At 49.3% G+C, this 22,055-nt stretch overlaps 1 protein-coding gene across 1 annotated transcript in view; it reads right to left on the bottom strand.

Moving 5' to 3' along the window:
- Nucleotides 1–334: 334 nt before the first annotated feature.
- mthfd2 (methylenetetrahydrofolate dehydrogenase (NADP+ dependent) 2, methenyltetrahydrofolate cyclohydrolase) overlaps nt 335–22,055 on the bottom strand; it is a 37,803-nt gene continuing 16,082 nt past the window's right edge. The window contains exons 3-8 of the mRNA XM_033013748.1: nt 10,895–11,017; nt 5,573–5,725; nt 5,329–5,436; nt 4,717–4,809; nt 3,552–3,677; nt 335–1,784 (exon numbers count right to left, since the gene is read on the bottom strand). Of these exons, the coding sequence (XP_032869639.1) occupies nt 1,660–1,784; nt 3,552–3,677; nt 4,717–4,809; nt 5,329–5,436; nt 5,573–5,725; nt 10,895–11,017 (728 nt within the window). The 3' untranslated portion in view covers nt 335–1,659. The remainder of the gene's footprint in view (nt 1,785–3,551; nt 3,678–4,716; nt 4,810–5,328; nt 5,437–5,572; nt 5,726–10,894; nt 11,018–22,055) is intronic.

Genomic DNA, 22,055 nt, shown 5'->3' with positions numbered 1-22,055 from the left:
GAAGGGAGACGAGGAGGAATTTCTTTAGCCTGAGGGCGGTGAATCGGTGGAATTCTTTACCACAGACGGCTGTGGGGGCCAAGTCAATAGGTATTTTTGAGGCAGAGATCGACAGATTCTTGATTAGTATGGGTGTCAGCGGTGATGGAGAGAAGGGGGTTGCGAGGAAAAGATAGGCCAGCTACGATTGGAGTGCGGAGTAACTAGATGGGCCAAATGGCCTAATTCTGCTCCTAATTCTAAACACCACTATCGTACCTGCCTCCGACACCACACCTAGCAGCATGTTCCAGGCATTCACCACTCTGCGACTGACTAGACTCGGGTGACTTACTTTAGAACAGTTAACAGCTTTATTTCCCGTAACAACGCACGTCAAACATTATGCTTTGCCAATATTTGGACACATGACAAAAGCGATGAGGTTTCAGTTTTTACTGGAGTGTTCGGCCTAGTCGCCAAGTCAACACAATAACGATCCCGCAAATCGGCCGCCAAACCTGTAGGCTCGGCGCCCTTTGCGACTATTGATCAACGCTAATGGCGTTGGCAATGATGATGTTGACTATCGATCAGCGATAATGGTGGTGACAATCGATCGACGGCTATGGCAAGTGAACCCTGCCCCGTCCGACCACTAGGCCCAGTTTTTTCTTTCAACTGGCGCGACAAAGTGAAAAGCGCCACAACAACATCAGTTGACAACAAGAAACACGAGGACGACTGCAGCCCACTGCGCCAATGGGCCTTTCTGGGACAGAGGGGCGGCTTTTGTTTAAAACTCTCGAGCTTTCCTCAGCCTGCACGGTTTTGAGCAGACGGAGTCTGATGAAGGGCCTCGAACCAAAACGTCACCTAAATCCTTCGCTTCATAGATGCTGCCTCACCCGCTGAGTTTCTCCAGCGTTTATGTCTACCTTCATCCGCAGTTCTTTCTTAAACAGGAGAGGAGAAGCGTTTGGTCTTCGGCCAACACTAGAAGCTCCCATTGCAGCGTGTACCAAAGAGCTGTAATGTTAATATATCTAATCTCCAACCTCAAGGGGTGGCTTTTAATATGGGCTGTTAAGACATGTGGCTGCATTGACCACAAGATCGGAACTCCAAACACTCACTTCATTTCATCTCCGCTGGCCCCAAACCAGGTTCCTGCCAAGTGATAAAGATAATTTAACGTTTCAATGCAAGATCCCAATATTTTATGCCAATGTATACTTAACGGCATTCCTAAAGAGATGCACATTGAGGATCGCGTCGGATTCCCCGACACTGAAGCCTTCAAAGCATAATGGGCCTTCCCTCCACTTTGGTCTCCTCACCATAACTTCAAAACAAACTGGTGATAAAACAAGCTATTCCCCCCCCCCCCCCCATCTCATTGGAACATCTCGAGCAATTGGCCGAGAATAGCGTGGGCGCCGGAAGCCTCTTTGTTACAAACGTTTAAAAATTGCACATTCCTTAACCTCTGGAGCGAGGTCCTCCCAAATAAGTTACAATCACTGTAAACAGGAAAACACAATTCCCTCAAGGACAGTGCAAGAAACAACTGCTCAGCTGTCAGCCGTTGTTACGGGGAGGTGCAAACAAGTACATCGGAATGTTCAGCAGGGGCCGCGGGCCCCGATTCCACCGCGCGGGCACCGGGCGACAAGGTGCTCAGTTCTCCCGCTGTTTCAGAAGCTTCTTGGCTGCTATGATGGTGTTCTTCATCAGCATAGCCACCGTCATGGGGCCAACCCCGCCTGGCACTGGCGTTATGAAACTGGCTTTCTTCTTCACCCCTGAATAAACCAACAAAAGGTCTGGAGGTTAGAGAGGGGGGGAGGTTGGGGGGGGGGGAGGCTGGTGAATACAAGTGAGTTTATTGTCATGTGTCCCTGTATAGGACAATGAAATTCTTGCTTTGCTTAAGCACACAGAACATAGTAGGCATTTACTACAAAACAGATAAATGTGTCCATATACCATGATATAAATATATACACACATGAATAAATAAACTGGTAGTGCAAATAACAGAAAGTGGTTGCTAATAATCAGAGTTTTGTCCGAGCCAGGTTTAATAGCCTGATGGCTGAGGGGAAGTAGCTATTCCTGAACCTGGTTGTTGCAGTCTTCAGGCTCCTGTACCTTCTACCTGAAGGTAGCAGGGAGATGAGTGTGTGGCCAGGATGGTGTGGGTCTTTGATGATACTGCCAGCCTTTTTGAGGCAGCGACTGCAATAAATCCCCTCGATGGAAGGAAGGTCAGAGCCGATGATGGACTGGGCAGTGTTTACTACTTTTTGTAGTCTTTTCCTCTCCTGGGCGCTCAAATTGCCGAACCAAGCCACGATGCAACCGGTCAGCATGCTCTCGACTGTGCACCTGTAGAAGCACCGGGGGAAGGTTGGGGGGGGGGGGGGAGAGAGGGGGGGGGGGGGTGTAGCTTCCTGCCTTCCTCAACCCATGCACCGAGATAGACACAAAGTGCTGGAGTAACCCAGCGGGACAGGCAGCATCTCTGGAGAGGAGGAATGGGCGACTTCAGACTGCAAGGGCGTGTCGACCCGAAACGTCACCCATTCCTAAACTCAGCCCCCCCCCCCCCATTCGAACTGATAAGTCACAAAATGCTGCAGTAAGTAAGTAACTCAGAGGGACAGACAGCATCTCCAGAGATGGGTGACGTTTCGGATCGAGGCCCATCGTCAGACTGATGTCAGTGGAGAGGGAGATACAGAGACAAGGAAGTGAAAGGCTCCTCGAAAGTGCAAATAAAAATGTAAAAGTGTAAGTGAAAATCTACCCCCTGGGTGGGCGAAATTCACCCCCTGGGTTTGGGAAGCCTTGATCTAGGCCATTCAAATAATGGTTGAGAGTTTGTATCAGGATAGCTCTCTGCAGCCCAGGTAGCACAAAATGCTGGAGTAAGTCAACGGGACAGGCAGCATCTCTGGCAAGACTTCCCCAGGTTAGAAAGACCATCAGATGGCCCAATGACTGCGTTACACTGGCTGTTAAACAGGACTGAGTAATCCAGGCAGGCAGGCAGCAATTAGTAGTGACGCCCAGCCACCCAGAGGGGAAAAACACACTATCATTCCAGAGTGAATCCAGAGTGCTTGCTGTAATGTTCCTGCCTTTATGTCTCCAGATTGTTAAGAGCTTGGACACGCTAGAGGCAGGAAACATGTTCCCGATTTTGGGGGGGTCCAATCAGTACCCCGTTCCTGCCTTCTCCCCATATCCCCTGACTCCGCTATTTTTAAGAGCCCTATCTAGCTCTCTTGAAAGCATCCAGAGAACCATCCTCCACTGCCCTCTGAGGCAGAGAATTCCACTCTCTGTGAGAAAAAGTGTTTCCTCGTCTCCGTTCTAAATGGCTTACTCCTTATTCTTAAACTGCGGCCCCTGGTTCTGGACTCCCCCAACATCGGGAACATGTTTCCTGCCTCTAGCATGTCCAAGCCCTTAACAATGTTATATGTTTCAATGAGATACCCTCTCATCCTTCTAAACTCCAGAGTGTACAAGCCCATACATTACCATACGATTCATTCCTTTACCTTCAAAATCCACGTCCCCCACAAGTCTGGGCTTGCCAGTGACCGGGTCTTGTACACGGTTGATGCCAACATCAATGACAGCAGCTCCCTCTTTTATCATGTCAGCGGTGATCAGGTTGGGAATACCTGCAAGGAACAAGGCTAGGGGTCACAAACAGCAACAGCAGCACCTTCACTTGGAGGTAGACAAAAATGCTGGAGAAACTCAGCAGGTGAGGCAGCATCTATGGAGTGAAGGAAATAGGCGACGTTTCGGGTCGAGACCCTTCTTCAGACCACTCATCTCCTCCACTTGGAGGGATCAGTTCGAATAGTGTCGGAAGGAACTGCAGATGCTGGTTTGAACTGAAGATAGACTCAAAATGCTGGAGTAACTCAGCGGGCAAAACTCCATACAGACAGCAACCGAGGTCGACTTCTACTATCACTTATGACAATGGTCCCAACAGGCCCTTCGGCCCATCTAGTCTGCCTTGACCATCAATCACCCGTTTACACTAGTTCTATGTTGTCCCACCTTCTCGTCCACTCCCTGGGATCCCCCGTGCACAAACACTATCCCACGCACATGAGGAACAATTTACAGAAGCCAATTCACGTGCGGGAGAGTCTAGGACTAGAGGTCATAGCCTCAGAATTAAAGGATGTTCTTTTAGGAAGGTGACATTTCTTTAGCCAAATTCTACTCCTAATGACCTTACATAGAAACATAGAAAATAGGTGCAGGAGTAGGCCATTCGGCCCATCGAGCCTGCACCGCCATTCAATATGATCATGGCTGATCATCCAACTCAGTATCCTGTACCTGCCTTCTCTCCATACCCCCTGATCCCTTTAGCTACAACTAACTCCCCCTTAAATATAGCCAATGAACTGTCCTCAACTACCTTCTGTGGCAGAGAGTTCCACAGATTCACCACTCTCCGTGTGAAAAATGTTTTTCTCATCTCGGTCCTAAAAGATTTCCCCCTTATCCTTAAACTGTGACTCTGGACTTGCCCAACATCGGGATCAATCTTCCTGCATCTAGCCTGTCCAACCCCTTAAGAATTTTGTATGTTTCTATAAGATCCCCCTCAATCTTCTAAATTCTAGCGAGTACAAACCGAACTATAAGTTACGACCATAGGGAAGATTGCCTTGTAGTTTCAACCAGTCCACTCACCTGCTGCGGCCACAATAATGTCAGCAAGCTTTGTATGCTCCCTCAGCTGGTCTTTGGGGGTGTATCGATGGGAGATGGTCACAGTGGCATCACCTGCAACACAATACAAGCCTTTTAGCTTTCATTTCCAACACGTACATAGACTCATAGAGCCATCGTGTGAGGAAAACAGGCCCCAACTTGCCCACACCGCCCAACATAGAAACATAGACATAGAAAATAGGTGCAGGAGGACCATTCGGCCCTTCGATTCATTGTGATCATGGCTGATCGTCCCCTATTAATAACCCGTGCCTGCCTTCTCCCCATATCCCTTGATTCCACTAGCCCCTAGAGCTCTATATAACTCTCTCTTAAATCCATCCAGTGACTTGGCCTCCACTGCCCTCTGTGGCAGGGAATTCCATAAATTCACAACTCTCTGGGTGAAAAAGTTTTTTCTCACCTCAGACTTAAATGACCTCCCCTTTAGGACTGAGGTGAGAAAAAAACGTTTTCACCCAGAGTCCAACATGTCCCGTCTACACTAGTCCCACCTGCCTGCATTTGGCCCATTTCCCTCTAAATCTGTCCTATCCATGTATCTGACTGGACAATTATTTACTAACTCACCTCCTGGCCGTTCGTGCCCGCCATCTGTGTGAAGCAGCATGGCGATGGGCATCCCGACGTTCTTTGACCGCCCAGCGACTACCACGTTCTTCCCGAGGGTCGCAATTCCTGAAGGACATAATGGTGCACTGTTAACTCATAAACCTCCCTTCCCTTCTTCCTTAGAAGGCTGAGAAAGTTTGTCACGCCCCCAACAACCCTCACCAACTTCTACAGATGCGCCTTCAAAGGCATTTATACTTGCCTGTGCGCTGGATGATTTCCCACACGCCCCAGGGCGTGGCGGGCAACATGGAGTTCTGGTCGAGACACATGCGGCCCACGTTGATGACGTGAAACCCGTCCACATCTTTCGTGGGAGACACGGCGTTGCAGATCTTGCGCTCATCGAGATGTTCTGAGGAAAAAAAGTCAACAATGAACCAAACCATAAGGCCCTGGGGTTTTGAAAAGGTCATAGAATCCTACAGAGTGGGATCAGGCCCTTCGGCCCAACTTTCCCATGCTGACCCACACACAAGTGTCACAACCTGGAAACAGGCCCTTCTCTGTGTGTAAACTAAAAAAAAGCTTGCCCCACACATCTCCATTAAACGTTAGGTACACAAAAAAAGCTGGAGAAACTCAGCGGGTGCAGCAGCATCTATGGAGTGAAGGAAATAGGCAACGTTTTGGGCCGAAACCCTTCTTCTTTCCATTAAACGTTTCCCCTCTCTCCTTATAGCTACGGCCTCTAGTGCTGGACATGTCCACCATTGGGTCAGACATACAGCATGAAAGCAGGCCCTTCGGCCCAACTTGCTCACACCGGTCAACATGTCCCAGCTACACCAGTGCCACCTGGGCGTTTGGCCCACATCCCTCCAACCCTGCCCAATCCATGTACCCGTCTAAATGCTTCTGAAACGTTGCGATAGTACCTGCCTCAACTACCTCCTCCGACAGCTCGTACCATATACCCACCACCCTTTGCATAAATAAGTTGCCCCTTAAGTATTCATTATCTTTCCCCCTTCATCCTTAAACTCGTGATCTCCCAACTCTGGCCACAAGACTGTGTGCATTGACCCCATCGATTGAAAGTCAGTGCATATCATCGCCTCTGATGCTGTGAGGACAGTCCAACAATTCAAGTACCAAATGGAAGCGTCCCACGTATCACGTTTGCTTGCCGCTGCATCGCCCAGTAAAGGGGAACTCAAGGTCATACTAAACATTTGGACATTGAAGGGCCTGTCACGCTCGGCGATTTTTTTCGGCGACTACCAGCATCATTGACTGACGTATCAGGTCACCGAAAAAGTCGCGGCGTGACGACGTATTGACATCCTCGGATGTCGCAACATTTTTTTTGTCGCCGCTGGATTTTGAAATGTTCAAAATATTTCGGCGACTCTGATACGCCAATCAATGATGCGGCAGTCGCTGGAAAAAAAAAATCGCCAGGTAGGACAGGCCCTTTACACACCAGGAGAGTCCCAGGTGGGCTATGGGCTCATTTTAATAATCTGCTATAATTCCCACAACTTGCAAACATTTCTTTCCTGCACTTTGCATGTGATTTCATGCACATCGTCTTACGCAGCTGGATCAAAGCTGTGGGAATAAATAATAATAATAATAATAATGGATGGGATTTATATAGCGCCTTTCTAATACTCAAGGCGCTTTACATCGCATTATTCATTCACTCCTCAGTCACACTCGGTGGTGGTAAGCTACTTCTGTAGCCACAGCTGCCCTGGGGCAGACTGACGGAAGCGTGGCTGCCAATCTGCGCCTATGGCCCCTCCGACCACCACCAATCACTCACACACATTCACACACAGGCAAAGGTGGGTGAAGTGTCTTGCCCAAGGACACAACGACAGTATGCACTCCAAGCGGGATTCGAACCGGCTACCTTCCGGTTGCCAGCCGAACACTTAGCCCATTGTGCCATCTGTCGTCCCATGCAGTTCCCTGGTGATGGGGCTTATATCGATCAGGGCATCGGGTACAGGAGTTGGGATGCTGTGTGTTGGTATGGCCCACTGAGTCCGCGCCGACCAGTGACCACTCCATGCCGCAGCACTGGCCTATAGACGGGGGACAATTGACAATTTGTTTACCGAAGCCAATTAACCTACAAACCGACACGTCTTTGGAGTGCGGGAGGAAACCGGAGAAAACACATGTGGGTCACGGGGAGAACGTACAGACAGCACCCGTAGTCAGGATCGAACCCGGGTCTCCGGCACTACAAGGCAGCAACTCTGCCACTGAGTCAGCAACTATTCCCTGCCCTGCACTGACACCCACCCGAGAGATGATAAAACCACTGGCCTGGAACCACTTGCTGAGAGCTAATTTTAGACCCAATCTCACACACACACACACACACACACTGAAATGTCATCAGAGACCTGCTGCTCTCAATAGTCTTCCCAGCAGAGTGCTAAAGCGACGACTTCAGCCTAAAGCTACTATTTAATGCCATGGGCATGTTTCAGATACTCGACGCATTCAGTTTTGCCGCCCAGCAGCAGGCAGCACTGAAGGATATCTTGCACAGCTATTCCGTCCAACACCCTAACCCCTCTTCCTTATGTTCTCCCAGAGCACCGAGGCAGCATGGTGGCACAGCGGTAGATTTGCCGCCGTACAGCGCCAGAGACCCGGGCTCGATCCCGACTACGAGTGCTGCCTGTGTGGAGTTTGCATGTTCTCCTCTTAATTGTAATCACGCATTGACTCTCCGCTGACTGGTCAGCACGCAACAAACGCTTTTCACTTCACTTCGGTACACGTGACAATAAACTAAACTGGCCCGCGTGGGTTTTCTCCGGGTGCTCAGGTTTCCTCCCACACGCCAAAGACGTGCAGATTTGTTTGTTAATTGGCTTGGTATCAGTGTAAATTGTCCCTAGTGGGCGGGCGGGGATCGCTGGTCGGTGCGGACTCAGTGGGCTGTTTCCACGCTGTATCTCTAACCCCAAACTAAACATTTCGAGCCACACGAACTCCCAGCGTTTCCTGGCCCTAATTTGGTCACATGAAATTACAGTAGGTTCCTTCTTAGAGAAACTGGACACGGGCCATGCTGTGGGCCACACCGAGCCTCTCCCAGCTGTCAGCTGCCTCTAGGAAGTACAGCCCAGGCTTCTCCCTTCCCCCGCAGATTCTGAGACGTACTGCAAGCTTCTCCGCAACTTACAGGCTGCTAATTGAGTCTCAGTGTACGAGCCTCAGTGCATGGCCATGCGCACCAAGGTACAATAGACAATAGGTGCAGGAGTAGGCCATTCGGCCCTTCGAGCCAGCACCGCCATTCAATATGATCATAACTGATGGAGGAACTGTACAGTTTGATAGCCACAGGGAAGAAGGATCTCCTGTGGCGTTCGTTCTGTGCTGCATCTTGGTGGAGCCAGTCTGTTGCTGAAGGTGCTCCTCAGGTTGACCAGTGTGTGTGTGTCACGGAGGGGGTGAGCTGTATTGTCCAGGATGCTCCGCAGTTTGTGGAGCATCCTCCCCTCCAAGACCCACCTCCAGTGAATCCAACTCGGAGCCAGCCTTCCTGATGGGCTTGCTAATTTGGTTACCGTAATATATATAGTTCTCATGAATCACTGTCTCTCCTGGTTGTATCTACCCTCGCATCGGCACTAGGACACCCCCCCCCCCCGAGCATAAAAGGGCACCTGTTGTGTAACGGGATCAACATCCCCTTCTTGAAGTGAAGTGACGTGACATGTGCAGGTCCCCCTGTATACAGTAGTGAGCATTCAGTGATGTGTAGATGGCCATAACCAACGCCTCATGTCTATTTCTGCCCCTTTCAGCAAGCTCAGGCATTCCATCAGACTGGGCAACACACCAGCATTCAGCAATGTGAACCATGCGGGCATGTCCAGCACTCTGTCCCTATGCTCCATACCTCTAGTTTAGAGATACAGCACGGAAACAGGCCCTTTGGCCCACCAAGTCCATGCCGACCAGCGATCCCCACACATTGACACTATCCTACACACACACACACACTAGGGACAATTTTTACACTTATAACAAGCCAATTAACGCACAAACCTGTACCTCTTAGGAGTGTGGGAGGTAACCGAAGATGTCGGAGAAAACCCACGCGGTCACGGGGAGAACGTACAAACTCCGTATAGACAGCACCTGTAGTCGGGATCGAACCCAGGAATGCAAGCGCTGTAAGGCAGCAACTCTACCGCTGCGCCACCGTGCCTTAGAGGGGAGACTTGATCGAAGTGGAGCATATTTAGAGCAACGTAGATAGAATCAGAATTTAAAGGGCGTTCTTTTAGGAATGAGATGAGGAGAAATGTCTTTAGTCAGAGGGTGGTGAATCTGTGGAATTCTTTGCCACAGAAGGCTGTGGAGGCTAAGTCGGTGGATATTCTTACGGCAGAGATAGATAGATTCTTGATTGGTACGGGTGTCGGAGGTTATGGGGAGAAGGCAGGAGAATGGGGTTAGGAGGGAGAGATGAATCAGCCATGATTGAACGGTGGAGTAGATTCGATGGGCCGAATGGCCCAATTCTACTCCTATTCCTTATCACCTTATGATAGGGTATACAGTCAATACCTGTTGCCCCATGATGAGGGGTGATCTTATAGGGGCGTATAAAAGCATGAGGCAAAGATCGGCAGATGCACAGAGTCTCTGGCCCAGAGTAGGTGAATCGAGGACCAGAGGACATTGGTTTAAGGTGAAGGGGAACTGAGGGGTAATGTTTTTTCCACCATGACCCTGCGAATGTATAAACGTTAAGGTCAGAAACCTGTCCTTGTTTTGTATATATTTTGCATCATCCCAAATATATTTTTGGAGAACAAAAAAAATCAAGAAGTAAAATAGATAAAAGATCAGAATGGATAGAGAGTCAAGTCAAGTCTGAAGAATGGCCTCGACCCGAAATGTCATCCATTCCTTCTCTCCAGAGATGCTGCCTGTCCCGCTGAGTTACTCCGGCTTTTTGTGTCTATTGTTCAATTAAATGTCTCTACTAATGTAACGTCTGCAACTGCTCCGTGGATTGTCACCTTGTCGTGGTGGAGAAGCTTGTGTGGTCCTGAGATCGTGAGAGCGATGCCGTCTGGAGCTATGCTCCTGGTAGGGCCATCCATGGCGGTAAGGTCGAGGGTGAGGACCCTGATCCAACCAAGACCTCAACGGTGGAACAGGTGGAGGACGATGGCTGACCTTAGTGGAGCGTCACAACGGCTGGGAAGGCGGATGAAGGCTGCAGCAGAAAAGGGTCTCCGGTTGTCTTGGACTCCATGCCTCTGGATCCTGACCCAGATCTGTCAAGGACCGTGGGGTGTCTGTCTGTGCACCAGTCTCCCCACGTTAAACAAAGTCACCCACAGGCGTCCTCCATATAGCGAACAGCACCCTGGAGACACCCATGGTCAGCCATGACCGAAGGGGGCCTGAGAAGAACTTCCAGATCTACTGGCTACACCAAGGGGGTCAACCAACAGAACTTCCAGTGAGGAGGAGGAGGAGGAGGTGGCAGAGATGACCCTAGAGCTCCATCACAGAGCAAGGCCCTTACCTGGTAAAGGAAGCTGGACCAGCAACCCGTCCACTCTGCTGTCATTGTTGAGCTTGGTGATCAACTCCAGGACCTCTTCCTCGGTGATGCTCGTCGGTTTCAGAATGGTCTCGCTCGTGATCCCTGTTCCAACAAGTTGAAAGAACAATTAATATAAAAAGCGATCGTCTCAGGTACAAATGCCTGTTGATCACTGCAGGCCCGGAGAGAGTTGATGTTGGAGAATGTGCTTCTACCAGTGGGAGAGTCTAGGACCAGAGGCCATGGCCTCAGGATTAAAGGACCTTCCTTCAGGAAGGAGATGAGGGGGAATTTCTTTAGTCAGTATTTAGTGGTGAATCTATGGAATTCATTGCCACAGACGGCGGTGGAGGCCAAAGTCAATGGAGGCAGAGATAGATAGATTCTTGATTAGTGCGGGTGTCAGGGGTAATGGGGAGAAGGCAGGAGAATGGGGTTGAGAGGGAAAGATAGATCAGCCACGATTGAATGACGGAGTAGACTTGATGGGCCGAGTGGCTCCTATCACTAAAGGGCCTGTCCCACGAGCATGCGACTCCACGCGGCAAGCGCGACCTAAAGGGCCGGTCCCACCAGCATGCGCCTGCATGCGGCAAGCGCGACCTAACGTGGTCGCTTGAGCCATACGGCCTCGCGGGGCCGGTCCCACTTCGATCGCCGGACCCGTATGGAGTTGTGCGGATCTGGCCTCGACATCGCGCGGGGCTCCGAAAAACTGACCGTGTTTAAAAATTCCGCGCGGCAACGGCCTGCTGGCCCGCAGCCGCCTCGACGTCGTGTCACTCACTCGACCTCCATGCGGCTCCCGCTTCTGGTTTGGTCACGCTTGCCGCATGCCGTAAGGCTCAAGTGACCACGTTGGGTCGCGCTTGCCGCATGCAGGTCGCATGCTGGTGGGACCAGCCCTTTAGGTCGCGCTTGCCGCATGCAGGCGCATGCTGGTGGGACCGGCCCTTTAGGTCGTGCTTGCCGCATGCAGGTCACATGCTCTTGGGACAGGCCCTTAATGAACTAACCCCACTGTCCGCCATTTTAACGGCAATTATCGTTTGTGAGTGACCAGTTTATAATTTCTATCCAAGCTGGATAGTTCTGGAATCGGGCAGCAAGTGTGTAAATACATACTTTAGACTTTAATTCAGACTTAAAAAATACAGTGTGGAAATGGGGCCCTTCGGCCCATCGATCAGGAACGGAACAGGAAGCCATTTCTTTTCTGAGAACGAGACGGTCTCTGGCGGCCATCTTGAATTCTCGCCTCAATACAGTGTGAACCAAAGATACTTGAGGAGCTCCTCTAGTATCTTTGGTGTGACCAGGGGTAGAACAAATGTCCCACAATTCAAATGTGAGACAAGTCCCACCACACTCAGTCACTCACTCTACAGGAACAGCCAATCTAAAACTCTATCTAAACTGCTATTAGAACGCATCACTTGCAGGTTTAATGTTTAGTTGCTCATCAAAGATAAACAAAAATGTTGCATCAGCTGGATACATTTCCGTGCTGTATTACCAAATTAAACTGAAGAAGGGTTTTGGCCCGAAACGTTGCCTATTTCCGTCGCTCCATAGATGCTGCTGCACCCGCTGAGCTTCTCCAGCATTTTCGCCTACCCACCAAATTAAACTAACTGCTTTATATGGAACTATCTATCCGCTTTAATCTTGAAGTCAACCTGGAGGTGAGGATAACAGCAGCCGTCCTTCAGACAAGCTGTACATTGTTTCCCACCAAGTATACCCCATTGTACCGGATGGCTGCAGCTCCGACCATTGAAGCCTCCCTGCTAATGAGAAGCTTGCGCACTCTCTCGCAGCGAGCCATTACTGATAGGCACTCGTGACTTGGCAGATCACCCACCCGATCTTGCAGCAGCACACTTTCGAACAAGGGAGCCTTTTCTGAGAATTCAAAGCTCCTCTTAAAAAATAAAAAAAAATACACATCCAATTATCTCTCTCCCCTCCCCCCCCCCCTTCGCCCTCTCGTACTTTTTCTCTTATTTATACGCTTTTTTTGTGAGCATGAATTCAATAAACTCCAATTCATCTAAATTTAGACCATTCATTCACGTTCCTGCTCTCCGGAAGGAGGAAAGCCCGAGTTATCAGTGTATTATTGCCGGAGGTTGCGTTTGCACAACTCGCTTGTCCAGGACGCTACACAACCCGACTTCTACAAAGGCCTTTTAGACAAGAGCTTGACAGAGGGCCAAAGGAGCCACATTAAGCAAGAAGGTACAACTCCTTCCTGCGCCTCTTCTCCATGCCCAGCTGCCCAGAACATTGGAAGTCCGCAGATTCTTCACATTGATATCGCAAACGTTTCCAACCTCGTGCCGCACACAAAATGGAGGAACAGCACCTCATATTTCGCTCGAGTGGCTGACAGCTAGGATCACCAACTGTCCCGTATTAGCCGGGACATCCCGTATATTGGGCTAAATTAGTTTGTCCTGTAGGGGATCGCCCTTGTCCCGTTTTTGACTGCTACTAATCGGGTCGAGGGGAGCGCCGCGACCGGCCCTGCCTCACCCGTCCCGACGTAGTGCAGCCCATGGAGTGCAGCAGCAGAGCCTCGCCCCTGGCCCCATCGGTCGGCAGCCCAACGGGGCCACTCATTCTCTAATTTTACTTCGGAGTCACGTGAGTGACTACGTGAAGAACCCGCTCAGTGCGCAGGCGCGGCATTACGCCAGCAGTGCAACAGCGGCTGCAACGGGAGTAAGGCTCTCCCGCTACAGAATGAACCGGACCGTCAGGTGAGTACCCTGAGGTCGGGTTTTCTTTTACAGGTGAGCCTTTTTCTGCTTGTGTTTTTTACAGGCAGAGAAAAATGCTCTGGAACAAAACTGTCCCCCGTTCAAGGAGGAACGTTTTCCCGTTGGGGAGGGGGGCAGCAACAGGCGGTAGGAGCGTTTACCCGGTGTTCCGTAATTCCCCGACACCGTGCCGAGGCCAGCCCGCTAGTACCTGAGCAGCGGGCTGGATGCATAGCCACTCGAGAGACAACCGGCAGGTGTTCCCGATGTCGGACGGGACGTGTCTCCACCCGCACGGGGGGAGAGAGAGCCGCCTGAGCCGCTGGAGCGGCTCTCGGCGCAGGTGCCTGCGAGACGCGCTGCTTGAGGGGCGCTCTCGCATCTACAAGGCACAAAAGCTCCAGAAGAAGGCGGTAGGAACAATTACCGGGCGCTCCGCTATCCCCATCACCGCGCCAAGCTCAGTCCCGCTAGTGCCTGAACTGCGGGCTGGATGTCTAGCCATCCGAACAGGCATCCGGCCGGTGGCGTCCGATTCGTCGGACGGGGACATGTCTCCACCTAAATGGAGGAGCGACAGCCGCCTGAGCTGCATCCAACAGCTATTGGAGCAGCTCCAGCGAGATGCACAGAAAGAGCGCTCTCGCGGAGGGAGGTCAGGCACCCCCTCCACAGTGTTCTGTACACTGCCCTCTGCTCCCTCATTACTGGAGGCTAGCATTGGTGACCAGGGCTGGGCTGGTCTGGAACAGGGGCAGGCGGACGAATTCGGGAGTATGCCAGGGGTGCAGGAACATGAAGAGCTGTTGGGTGTGATGGACCGCTTGTAGCAACCCCACGGGCTGGAGCACCGCTGGAACCAAGAATGGCGGCCAGCATCAACCATTACTGGAAAAGGTGCTCGCTGAGGTGCTGAAATAACACACAGCACCAGAAAACTGTGAGGCCCTCAAAGTAAAAAGTGTCAACAGCCAAATCTGGGGGCATGTGGGTCACACATCTGGACCCAAGAACTCAAGCTACAGCGGATCCTAAGGCTCCTGACGTCGGCCATCACAGCCTTTGCTCGTTCCGTAGAGACCACGGAGATGGATACCTGCCAGCAGGATGTGCTGGCATTAATGTGTACCACACAATTTGAGATCAACAATCTCCAGCTGCGGAGACGGACGCGCTGCTATTTGGGAAAGATTTCAATAAAAAACTGAAGGAGATGCAGGAAGCATCAAAAACCTTCGGCCTAATGAGGGCAGGCCCCGGGACGAGCAAACCAAGACCTCCGATACCCAAGCGGCAGCACCCCACGGCATCCACCAGTCGACGTCCGCAATATGGGACTGGTGAACGCTTGGGGTCCGCACATTATCCCCAAAGATCTTTTTAGATCAGGGCCCGCAGCGGACCCTCTGGAGATTTGCGCCTCCCCCCAACATCGCCAGCACGTCAGAACAAAATCTTCAGGAAAATGAAGAAACAGAATCGCCAATAACCATGGAGGTAGGTGGGTCTGGTCCCTACCAGCATATAGAGAATAAGGGTGCTTTATTAACAGGGGGGAGTTTACACTTGTTTAAAGAAGCATGGGGTATGGTCACGAGTGACAAGTATATACTCAACAGCATTAGTGGATATAAAATACAATTCATGTCAGAAAAAACGCCGACAGTTCAACATTGGCCCCAAAGGGTATTTCTCCCTCCGTCAAAGAGAAACGTGAGGGACAAGCTGAACTGGTGAGACTTAACCAAAGGGGGTCATCGAAAAGACCAAACATGAACCTTTGGAATTTGTATCGAATATATTCACTAAAACCAAAAAAGATGGTGGCTGTCGCATCATCATTGACTTAACATCACTAAGCAAATTTGTTAAGTATATACATTTCAAAATGGAGACATATGTTACTGCCAAACAACTGAATTCCAAAGGACACTTCATGGCAAGCATTTATCTTAAAGATGCTTACTATCTAGTACCCATATACAAGGATCATCGCAGATACCTAAAATTTATCTGGATGGTACAAAGCATTGCCCTATGGGCTAACTTCAGCCCAAGATTATTCACCAAAATATTGAACCCAGCCATGGCAATACTAAGAAAACAAAAACATATTGTCATGGCATATCTGGAGGATATTCTGATAGTAGGGAAAACGATGGAATTGGCTGTGGCAGCAGTATCAGCTACTAAACAGCTCCTCGAAACTCTGGGGTTCGTCCTACATCCAGATAAATCTAAGTTGAAGCCATCCACTATCATGGACTACCTGGGCTTCACAATTAACTCAGTCCACATGACTGTTACCTTGCCAAAGGCAAAAATGGTTGAATTAGCACAATCATGCAACAAATTAATGATCAACGAGCGACCAACTATTAGACAATTAGCAAGAGTAATTGGGGAAATGGTAGCAGCATTTACGGCTACACAATTCGGACCTTTGCACTATCAAAATAATTTACAGAGAGCAAAGGTACGGGCAATAAAATGACATACAGGTCACTATGATCGTGTCATGAACTTACCCACTGAAGCAATATCAGAGCTACAGTGGTGGGCAGAAAACGTTTGGCATAGTTTCAGCCCTATCTTTATCACTAACCCTACTTTAGTTATTCAAACAGATGCCAGTGCTCAAGGCTGGGGAGCGACTAACTCCATATCCAGCACAAGTGGTAGATGGACTAACCTAGAGTCATCATTACTACTTACACTGGGCATTAACTATCTAGAGATGTTGGGCGCCTTTTATGGTTTAAAAGCATATGTATCTAATATGCAGCACTTGCATGTTCGGTTACAAATTGATAAATACTACGGTGATGGCTTATATTAACCATATGGGTGGCATAAAATCATTATCATGCGACAAATTGGTCAACATGATTTGGCAATGGTGTGTCGAAAGACATATTTGGCTATCAGCTACTTACCTACCAGGTAAGCTAAACACCCATGCCATGAGAAAATTAAACGCCTGGGTTGCAAGTTTGAACAGACCTTACCTGGAACTGGGATTGTCCAAACAAACCATCACCACCATGTCGGCATCCCTTCGAACATCCACCAAGAGGCAGTACTTAACCAGCATCAAAAAAGGGAGAAGTACTGCCAGGAAACAGGGACAACATACGCAACAGCTACAGCCACCAACATACTGGAGTTCCTGGCCTATCTACACCACGATGTAGGGATCAGCTACAGTGCCATCAACACAGCGCAGAGTGCTCTTTCTGCTTATCTCAAACCAGCGCCGGGACAACAGGCGATGGGATCCCATCCACTGGTGGTAAAACTGATGAAGGGCATTTACAATATCAAGCCCTAAGCCCAGGTATACCCATATTTGGGATATCAGTGTGGTCCTGACATATCTCAGGGAATGGCCACCAGCCAGATCCCCCGGCCTCGAGCAAGCTACACTAAAGACGCTCATGTTGATGGCACTTGTATCCGCTCAGAGGGTCCAGTCACTACACCTATTGCGACTGGACAACATGATCACAGCTCCAGACCAGATCTGTCGTTATCCAGCGACTGGTCAAACAGAGCAGACCAGGAACACCTAATCCAGTCGTGGCTTACCCACCAGAACCACGGTTATGTGCCATGACCCACCTACTATCCTACATAGACACAACCAGGATATTCGAGGGAGATGAAAAGCCTTGTGGGTCAGTCACAAAAACCTTATGGTGGGGTACGAGCCAAACCATTGCGAGATGGCTCAAGCAGGTGCGAGAATTGGTGACCAGGGCTGGGCTGGTCTGGAACAGGGGCAGGCGGACGAATTCGGGAGTATGCCAGGGGTGCAGGAACATGAAGAGCTGTTGGGTGTGATGGACCGCTTGTAGCAACCCCACGGGCTGGAGCACCGCTGGAACCAAGAATGGCGGCCAGCATCAACCATTACTGGAAAAGGTGCTCGCTGAGGTGCTGAAACAACACACAGCACCAGAAAACTGTGAGGCCCTCAAAGTAAAAAGTGTCAACAGCCAAATCTGGGGGCATGTGGGTCACACATCCGGACCCAAGAACTCAAGCTACAGCGGATCCTAAGGCTCCTGACGTCGGCCATCACAGCCTTTGCTCATTCCGTAGAGACCACGGAGATGGATACCTGCCAGCAGGATGTGCTGGCATTAATGTGTACCACACAATTTGAGATCAACAATCTCCGGAGGGAAACATAAGACCTGCCCTCAATCCCAAATTTGCTGGCTTGTGTAAAGCCCCAGCTGCGGAGACGGACGCGCTGCTATTTGGGAAAGATTTCAATAAAAAACTGAAGGAGATGCAGGAAGCATCAAAAACCTTCGGCCTAATGAGGGCAGGCCCTGGGACGAGCAAACCAAGACCTCCGATACCCAAGCGGCAGCACCTCACGGCATCCACCAGTCGACGTCCGCAATATGGGACTGGTGAACGCTTGGGGTCCGCACATTATCCCCAAAGATCTTTTTAGATCAGGGCCCGCAGCGGACCCTCTGGAAAATGCGCCTCCCCCCAACATCGCCAGCACGTCAGAACAAAATCTTCAGGAAAATGAAGAAACAGAATCGCCAATAACCATGGAGGTAGGTGGGTCTGGTCCCTACCAGCATATAGAGAATAAGGGTGCTTTATTAACAGGGGGGAGTTTACACTTGTTTAAAGAAGCATGGGGTATGGTCACGAGTGACAAGTATATACTCAACAGCATTAGTGGATATAAAATACAATTCATGTCAGAAAAAACGCCGACAGTTCAACATTGGCCCCAAAGGGTATTTCTCCCTCCGTCAAAGAGAAACGTGAGGGACAAGCTGAACTGGTGAGACTTAACCAAAGGGGGTCATCGAAAAGACCAAACATGAACCTTTGGAATTTGTATCGAATATATTCACTAAAACCAAAAAAGATGGTGGCTGTCGCATCATCATTGACTTAACATCACTAAGCAAATTTGTTAAGTATATACATTTCAAAATGGAGACATATGTTACTGCCAAACAACTGAATTCCAAAGGACACTTCATGGCAAGCATTTATCTTAAAGATGCTTACTATCTAGTACCCATATACAAGGATCATCGCAGATACCTAAAATTTATCTGGATGGTACAAAGCATTGCCCTATGGGCTAACTTCAGCCCAAGATTATTCACCAAAATATTGAACCCAGCCATGGCAATACTAAGAAAACAAAAACATATTGTCATGGCATATCTGGAGGATATTCTGATAGTAGGGAAAACGATGGAATTGGCTGTGGCAGCAGTATCAGCTACTAAACAGCTCCTCGAAACTCTGGGGTTCGTCCTACATCCAGATAAATCTAAGTTGAAGCCATCCACTATCATGGACTACCTGGGCTTCACAATTAACTCAGTCCACATGACTGTTACCTTGCCAAAGGCAAAAATGGTTGAATTAGCACAATCATGCAACAAATTAATGATCAACGAGCGACCAACTATTAGACAATTAGCAAGAGTAATTGGGGAAATGGTAGCAGCATTTACGGCTACACAATTCGGACCTTTGCACTATCAAAATAATTTACAGAGAGCAAAGGTACGGGCAATAAAATGACATACAGGTCACTATGATCGTGTCATGAACTTACCCACTGAAGCAATATCAGAGCTACAGTGGTGGGCAGAAAACGTTTGGCATAGTTTCAGCCCTATCTTTATCACTAACCCTACTTTAGTTATTCAAACAGATGCCAGTGCTCAAGGCTGGGGAGCGACTAACTCCATATCCAGCACAAGTGGTAGATGGACTAACCTAGAGTCATCATTACTACTTACACTGGGCATTAACTATCTAGAGATGTTGGGCGCCTTTTATGGTTTAAAAGCATATGTATCTAATATGCAGCACTTGCATGTTCGGTTACAAATTGATAAATACTACGGTGATGGCTTATATTAACCATATGGGTGGCATAAAATCATTATCATGCGACAAATTGGTCAACATGATTTGGCAATGGTGTGTCGAAAGACATATTTGGCTATCAGCTACTTACCTACCAGGTAAGCTAAACACCCATGCCATGAGAAAATTAAACGCCTGGGTTGCAAGTTTGAACAGACCTTACCTGGAACTGGGATTGTCCAAACAAACCATCACCACCATGTCGGCATCCCTTCGAACATCCACCAAGAGGCAGTACTTAACCAGCATCAAAAAAGGGAGAAGTACTGCCAGGAAACAGGGACAACATACGCAACAGCTACAGCCACCAACATACTGGAGTTCCTGGCCTATCTACACCACGATGTAGGGATCAGCTACAGTGCCATCAACACAGCGCAGAGTGCTCTTTCTGCTTATCTCAAACCAGCGCCGGGACAACAGGCGATGGGATCCCATCCACTGGTGGTAAAACTGATGAAGGGCATTTACAATATCAAGCCCTAAGCCCAGGTATACCCATATTTGGGATATCAGTGTGGTCCTGACATATCTCAGGGAATGGCCACCAGCCAGATCCCCCGGCCTCGAGCAAGCTACACTAAAGACGCTCATGTTGATGGCACTTGTATCCGCTCAGAGGGTCCAGTCACTACACCTATTGCGACTGGACAACATGATCACAGCTCCAGACCAGATCTGTCGTTATCCAGCGACTGGTCAAACAGAGCAGACCAGGAACACCTAATCCAGTCGTGGCTTACCCACCAGAACCACGGTTATGTGCCATGACCCACCTACTATCCTACATAGACACAACCAGGATATTCGAGGGAGATGAAAAGCCTTGTGGGTCAGTCACAAAAACCTTATGGTGGGGTACGAGCCAAACCATTGCGAGATGGCTCAAGCAGGTGCGAGAATTGGTGACCAGGGCTGGGCTGGTCTGGAACAGGGGCAGGCGGACGAATTCGGGAGTATGCCAGGGGTGCAGGAACATGAAGAGCTGTTGGGTGTGATGGACCGCTTGTAGCAACCCCACGGGCTGGAGCACCGCTGGAACCAAGAATGGCGGCCAGCATCAACCATTACTGGAAAAGGTGCTCGCTGAGGTGCTGAAACAACACACAGCACCAGAAAACTGTGAGGCCCTCAAAGTAAAAAGTGTCAACAGCCAAATCTGGGGGCATGTGGGTCACACATCCGGACCCAAGAACTCAAGCTACAGCGGATCCTAAGGCTCCTGACGTCGGCCATCACAGCCTTTGCTCATTCCGTAGAGACCACGGAGATGGATACCTGCCAGCAGGATGTGCTGGCATTAATGTGTACCACACAATTTGAGATCAACAATCTCCGGAGGGAAACATAAGACCTGCCCTCAATCCCAAATTTGCTGGCTTGTGTAAAGCCCCAGCTGCGGAGACGGACGCGCTGCTATTTGGGAAAGATTTCAATAAAAAACTGAAGGAGATGCAGGAAGCATCAAAAACCTTCGGCCTAATGAGGGCAGGCCCCGGGACGAGCAAACCAAGACCTCCGATACCCAAGCGGCAGCACCTCACGGCATCCACCAGTCGACGTCCGCAATATGGGACTGGTGAACGCTTGGGGTCCGCACATTATCCCCAAAGATCTTTTAGATCAGGGCCCGCAGCGGACCCTCTGGAAAATGCGCCTCCCCCCAACATCGCCAGCACGTCAGAACAAAATCTTCAGGAAAATGAAGAAACAGAATCGCCAATAACCATGGAGGTAGGTGGGTCTGGTCCCTACCAGCATATAGAGAATAAGGGTGCTTTATTAACAGGGGGGAGTTTACACTTGTTTAAAGAAGCATGGGGTATGGTCACGAGTGACAAGTATATACTCAACAGCATTAGTGGATATAAAATACAATTCATGTCAGAAAAAACGCCGACAGTTCAACATTGGCCCCAAAGGGTATTTCTCCCTCCGTCAAAGAGAAACGTGAGGGACAAGCTGAACTGGTGAGACTTAACCAAAGGGGGTCATCGAAAAGACCAAACATGAACCTTTGGAATTTGTATCGAATATATTCACTAAAACCAAAAAAGATGGTGGCTGTCGCATCATCATTGACTTAACATCACTAAGCAAATTTGTTAAGTATATACATTTCAAAATGGAGACATATGTTACTGCCAAACAACTGAATTCCAAAGGACACTTCATGGCAAGCATTTATCTTAAAGATGCTTACTATCTAGTACCCATATACAAGGATCATCGCAGATACCTAAAATTTATCTGGATGGTACAAAGCATTGCCCTATGGGCTAACTTCAGCCCAAGATTATTCACCAAAATATTGAACCCAGCCATGGCAATACTAAGAAAACAAAAACATATTGTCATGGCATATCTGGAGGATATTCTGATAGTAGGGAAAACGATGGAATTGGCTGTGGCAGCAGTATCAGCTACTAAACAGCTCCTCGAAACTC

This window comes from Amblyraja radiata, chromosome 39 (genome assembly GCF_010909765.2).
Source record: "Amblyraja radiata isolate CabotCenter1 chromosome 39, sAmbRad1.1.pri, whole genome shotgun sequence".
Lineage (NCBI taxonomy): Eukaryota > Metazoa > Chordata > Chondrichthyes > Rajiformes > Rajidae > Amblyraja > Amblyraja radiata.
Note: the sequence above shows the minus strand (reverse complement) of the source record. Positions and strands in the feature narration are given on the sequence as shown.